This window comes from Ailuropoda melanoleuca, chromosome 8 (genome assembly GCF_002007445.2).
Source record: "Ailuropoda melanoleuca isolate Jingjing chromosome 8, ASM200744v2, whole genome shotgun sequence".
Classification (NCBI taxonomy): domain Eukaryota; kingdom Metazoa; phylum Chordata; class Mammalia; order Carnivora; family Ursidae; genus Ailuropoda; species Ailuropoda melanoleuca.
The window spans coordinates 57150187-57156730 of NC_048225.1; the positions used below are offsets into that span (position 1 = coordinate 57150187).

General features: G+C 36.1%; 1 protein-coding gene across 1 annotated transcript in view; it reads left to right on the forward strand.

The window, feature by feature from the left end:
* The window catches only part of LOC117803377 (olfactory receptor 51A7-like), a 6781-nt gene continuing 237 nt past the window's right edge, over positions 1 to 6544 (forward strand). Inside the window, 3 exon segments of the mRNA XM_034666461.1 lie at positions 1 to 28; positions 31 to 204; positions 207 to 866. Of these exon segments, the coding sequence (XP_034522352.1) occupies positions 1 to 28; positions 31 to 204; positions 207 to 866 (862 nt within the window).

The following is a 6544-nucleotide window of genomic DNA, read 5'->3' on the forward strand; positions in this document are numbered from 1 at the left end:
ATGTCAGTCTTTAGCACCTCGGAAGTGGAATGTCTACCTTCTTCCTCATTGGGATCCCAGGCATGGAGCATGCTCACATTTGGGTCTCCATCCCCATTTGCCTCATGTACCTCCTTGCCATCTTGGGGAACTGCACCATCCTCTTTCTCATAAAAACAGAGACCTCTCTGCATGAACCTATGTATTATTTCCTCTCCATGCTGGCCTTTCTGACCTGGGACTGTCCATCTCTTCCCTTCCAACCATGCTGAGAACCTTCTTGTTCAATGCCACTGGAATTTATCCTGATGCCTGCTTTGCCCAGGAGTTCTTCATTCATGGATTCTCAGCTATGGAGTCATCAGTACTTTTCATCATGTGCATGGACCGTTTGATAGCCATCTACAGTCGTCTCAGATATACCTCCATCCTGACCAGTGCCAGAGTCTTTAAAATTGGCCTTGTATCTGCTATTAAAAGTATCTCATTGGTCTTCCCTTTCCCCTTTATTCTAAAGAGACTGAAATTCTGTAGGGAAAGCCTTCTATCCCACTCCTACTGCCTCCACCAGGATGTCATGAAGCTGGCCTGTTCTGACAACAGGGTCAATGTCATCTATGGACTGTTTGTGACCCTAACTGCTATGTTAGACTTGGTGTGCATTTCTGTGTCTTACACGTGGATCCTGAAGATTGTTCTGGGCGTTGCCTCACACAAGGGCCACCTCAAGGTCCTCAACACTTGCATCTCCCACATCTGTGCTGTGCTCATCTTCTATGTGCCTGTCATCACCATGGCTATTATTCACCATTTTGCCAAAAATGCTTCCCCAGTTGTTAGAGTCATCGTAGCTGATACCTTCCTTCTGGTTCCCCCTCTAATGAATCCCATTGTGTGCTCTGTGAAGAGTCAACAGATTAGAAATCTGATTCTCATGAAATTATGTAAGAGACAAGGTTGATGAGAAACTTGACCTGCAATGAATGCCCAGCTTACTTGGCAATGTTTGAACAAATGTAGAGGTTCAAGAATGACAGCAAAGTAATAGAGACTGACAAAAATGTATATTTCATATACTCGGCAGGCCCTTCAAGTTTCAAAGTATTGAGTTCATTTAGCAGCAACAACATCCAACACAGCTTGGGGTTTATAATACATTGACCACTACATTTTCTACCTCCTTTTTCCCTTTTACCGCTCCACACAACCAGCTATATGACTATATCAACAATAGCTACAGAAGTACCATCTTATTTTGATTCAATAAAATTTTCTATTTATTATTCTAAAAAAAAAAGGAAATTAGTATGTCCATTTGGGAAAAAAGCAAACATAACTAACTCAGGCATGATCAGCCCTGACTGAAGTGAACAGAAAGATTAATCACACACACACACACACACACACACACACACACACAGCATCAGCATCCCCTAAAAACCTATTTTGTGTGCATTTGTGTGTATATTTGTGTGTTTGTGTGTATGTATGTGTGTTCGTGTGTTGGGGGGTGATATATGTCTGTTTGTGTGTTTGTTTCATCAACAATTCAACTAAATCATAAAAATGCTCCTATCCTCATTTACTGTGAAACATGTACTAAATATAAATACAGTAGTAGATGAGCAAATATGTCATCAATTTACATTTTAAGTTCTCTGCAATATATTAGGGGCACCTGGGTGGCTCAGTCAATTAAGCATCAGCCTTCCTTCAGCTCAGTCATGATCTCAGGGCCCTGGGATCTAGCCCAGTGTTGGGCTCCCTGCTCAGTGGAGAGGCTGCTTCTCCCAATCCCTCTGCTGCTCCCCCTGCTTGTGAGTGCTCTTTCTCTCCCTGTCAAATAAATAAATAAATAAAATCTTAAAAAATATTAAATAAACTGCTTCCTTTAGTATGCATACTGGGTGAGCTGCTCCCTACAAATTTGTACAGTACTCTCTTTGCCAGTTAGATAGCAAACCAGCAATACTATTTCTTAATTGGCTACATCCTACATCAATGTGTATGTGATTGAAGTCAAATATTTTAATTTCTATCTTTGTCAGTGTCTAGCAAAGTACCTCAAACATATGGATCGGTTATCATATGTTTGTTAAAAGCATAGCAATCCTAGCATGTTTTGAAGACACGGATATAATGCATGATAAGAAAACCAAAGAATCCATTAAAGTTTGTCTGAAAATCCCCATTAATATAAAGTTCACTTCTTTTATGAATTAATTACTTGGATAGAAATTAAAATAAAAGCAAGCACAAATATAGTCGACAATCCTAAAATAAGTGGAGTAATCTCATGTATGTAGATAAGATCTAGTCAGGTCCTCACAAAAATTATCTAAAGTTTTCTAACTGAATTTTGTTTCACTTTTAATAAGTACTAATATTTAATCCACACTAAATCCTGAAAATTAGAAGGTCTGTATTACTAAGATAAACACTCCTTACTAGAGATGGTACTAAATCATAGTATCCTATGCAGCACAACATTCTTAGGTAAGACATTGCAGTGGCTCATAGAGAGGAAATAGAAGTTGCAGGAACCTGGGGAGCTTCATCATTCTTAAGTTCTAGAAGTCATTGTTAGCATCACCAATTCTTGCTCTTTTCATCTTTCTTCTTTGTTTAAATCACTATTCTGAATGAAACCCCCTACGTGGTGATAAATGGTCACAAGTTGGAGGGATAGGTAGTGGGGACACTTCTTACATCTCCACTAACAGAAAAGAGTGAAATTTCACTATGAACTTCACTTAGAGACTTAAGGAAAGGCCTGAAAAATATGAATTACTTGATATTCTTAAACCAGAACTGGTCGTAACACCCTTGGGTATGAACTCAATGTGATTGGCAAAACTGGTTCATGACATTACTACCATCACTGTGACTGGAATACACAAAGGAAGGTGTTTCTCTTCCTAGGAAGGTTGAAGAAATGGTATTTGGAAAAAATAGAACAAACCCAATTAAATAAAATAAAGGAAAATGAAATAAAACCAGTAGCTGTCTACTAGACCTGCCAAAGAGCGGAATGACATTATTGAGAAAAAATATAAAAAATATGATTTAAGAGAAAAATTATTAAAGAATACATAAGAAATGAACTTAAATAGCGGCTTTTAGGAATTTTATTGGGAGTTCTTAGAAAATGGATCCGTTATTATTTTACACCAAGAATTAGCAATGAGTGTACTTAGAGAATGCAATTCATCGTGGAAATGGTAAATCATTTTTAGAATGCTACATTTAAGAAAACAGACAAGTATGCTGAAATATATCATCTTAACTGATAGTGCCTACATAAGAGTCATGGAAAGCCCTCCTTTCAATCTTGGCAAGGCATTAGAATCACTTGGGAGCTTTTTAAAGTCTGGATAATAATGTAACATCACAGGCCAATTAAATCAGAATACAAAATTATTTTTAACCTATTATCCTATTGATGGATATTGGAGTTGTTTCCAAATTTTGGGTGTTATAAATAAAATTCTTGTAGATAATCTTAGAGATGTGTTTGCTTGTGGCAGCTGTGGTATTTATGTTATGGTATCTCATTATGATACGAATTTTTATTTTCCTAAATGCAGATTGAACTGTGAGAGGTCAAGTACACTTTTTTTTACATTACTAATTTCTAGGAGTTCTTTATATATCCTTTGTTATATATGTGTAATAAAGATGTTTATTCCTTGTGGATGGTTTGTCTTTTGGTCTTCTTAAAAGTGTCATTCAGTGAATGAAAGTTCTTCCCTTTTGTTAATTATAAGTGATTATTATTACTTCAGGGCTAATCTTTTTACGTCCTTGGTTATTCCAAGGTCATGAACATTTTTTTTTGTAATTTTTGTTCTACATGTTTTTTCCTTTTATATTTAATGCTTAGGTCTATCATCAAGCTGAAATTAATTTTGATAAATTTCAATATTTATTCATTTATTTTTGTATATAAGTTGCTCCATTTATTGAAAAGATCTTCCTTTTCCTATTAAATTTTGTCAGTGTCATTTTGTCTCTTCTTGTGTGTTGGTTTGCAACCTCAGGAACTTCCCAAGTAAAATCTGAAACTGGCCCCCATACACAGAGGGCAAGCAGAGACCAGAGAAAGAGGCAGAGCCCTCCACATTGGTAGGTGGCAGGTTTAACAAGCACAGAAACATATATGAGGCTTGTCTTGGGTAGTCGTAGGACGAGGAAATCTCCACATCTGTTCCCAGAATCTTAAAAGTTTATATAAAGGCGAGTTCATGGGTTCAGTCNTGTTCATGGGTTCAGTCACATATACCACCCAGATGGTCTCAATAACACATTGCTTCCTCAAGGCTATGTCCTTGAACATTTCAGGGCTTGCACTGTGAACGGTGCCCAGAATGTACATTCAGAGGATTGGGTGGGGGTGAGGAGCCTCCAATTATCCAGGTCCAGTTCATGGGTCAGTTGGCAGTCATATCCTGTTGATAAATTCCTCCAACATTGTGTCAATACCACACCACCGAATAAATGCAGCTTTAGAGTTAGTGAGATCTAATGTTGCAGTTCATTCAACGTTTTTCTTATCTTGCCTATTCTAGGTCTTTTGCATTTCCACATAAAGTTTACAATCAGCTTGTCAATTTCCANCTCCAACATTGTGTCAACACCACACCACCGAATAAATGCAGCTTTAGAGTTAGTGAGATCTAATGTTGCAGTTCATTCAATGGTTTTCTTATCTTGCCTATTCTAGGTCTTTTGCATTTCCACATAAAGTTTACAACCAGCTTGTCAATTTCCACAGTAAAACCTACTAGGATTTGATTAGAATTGTGCTGAGTGAATGTTACTTTGTGAAGAATTGTTAGCAACACAGAGTTTTCGAACCTATAAACCTGATCTCTCTGCTTATATAGATCTTGAAATTTTCTGCAGTGTTTTGAATTTATCCATGTAGGTATCTTAAAAGTATTTATTGTATTTATTTTTGCATGCTTGGTTTTAGTGATTAAACACCTTGACTGGCATAAATCATATTTTATATTTATACAAATTGTTTTTTCAAGTGTGTGGGAACTCAGTTTTGTATATTTCTGGCAGGCTGTTTAAAACTAACCTATTCTTGGGTGCCTGGGTGGCTCAGTTATAATGCTAAAAAATTAAAATTAACTTATTCTTAATATTTATAGATTAATTCTAANGACTTATTCTTAATATTTATAGATTTCTAAACAATCATCCTTTGTGAGTACAGACATTTTTACTTTATCCTTTTAAGTTTTTATTCTTTTCATGTCTTTCTTTTTTACATATTACACAGTCCCGGACATCCAGTAGAATTTTGAACAGAATACTGATAGGGACATCCTGAACTTTACATGTCATTGAGAGAAAATGTCCAACATTATTTCATGACTGTAATGTCAACTAAAGCATTTTTATATATGTCTACCAATTCAAAGTAGTACCCTTTATTTCTAGTTTTCTCAGAGGTTTTGTGATGAAAATGTGTTAGGACTTTGTCCATTGAGNATTGGACTTTGTCTATTGAGATGTAATGCAGTTTTTTCTCTAAGTCAGTGTGAAATTTACTCATGATTATCGAAAAGTGTGTATTTTTATGATCAGCTCCACTTGGTCAAGATGTATTGTTATTTTTTATATACTCTATTTGCTATTTTTAATGTGTTTGTAGATACCTATATTCACAAAATATATTAACCATCAAATACTGTTTGCATGATTTTCTTTGTTCCAAAGATAAGATTAACCGTGTTAATCTCTGAGAATAAGCTGGTAGGCAGTTTAGAATGTTGAAATAATACAGAATTCCAGCCACCCATTCTGTCTATAACTCCCCAAATATTGATTGACATTCCTGATTGCATGCAACATGTTTAATTATCAGGAATCTGGCAGACCTGAGCTCCTACCTTACCTCTACCATACAACCACTGCCTGATCTTGGAGAGACCATGTGACCTCCTTGAGAAAGATTTTCTTCATCACCTGAATGAAGGTAGCAAATGTACTTACTGTTATCCAAAATATTAAAGGATTCATCATCGTCATCTAGTAATGAATGAATCTCACTATGTGGAAAAATTTGAATACTTAATACTGTTAGTTTCTACTATGTATGAAGTGTGGGAAAGAAGAGATTAAAGGGCCCAGATATTTGGCTTGTAAAATACTGAACATCATAGTGTGTTCTTATGATAAGTCCTTAAGAGGCCGACTTAGGAAAGGGGAAAATGAAGTCTAATTTGGATCTGTTGGTTTACAGGGATATTTAGTTAGTGATGTCCAGGAGCATGTGGAAGGATGAATCCAACTTGAGGAGTGAAGTCTAGGCTAAAAATAGATGTCATAGGGTGTTTGTCTTTCATCGCTTCTTTATTATTTTTTTTAATGATTTNGGCTAAAAATAGATGTCATAGGGTGTTTGTCTTGCATCACTTCTTTATTATTTTTTTTAATGATTTTTTATTTTATTATGTTAGTCACCACACAGTACATCCCCAGTTTCTGACGTAAAGTTCGATGATTCATTAGTTGCGTATAACACCCAGTGCACCATGCAATACATGCCCTC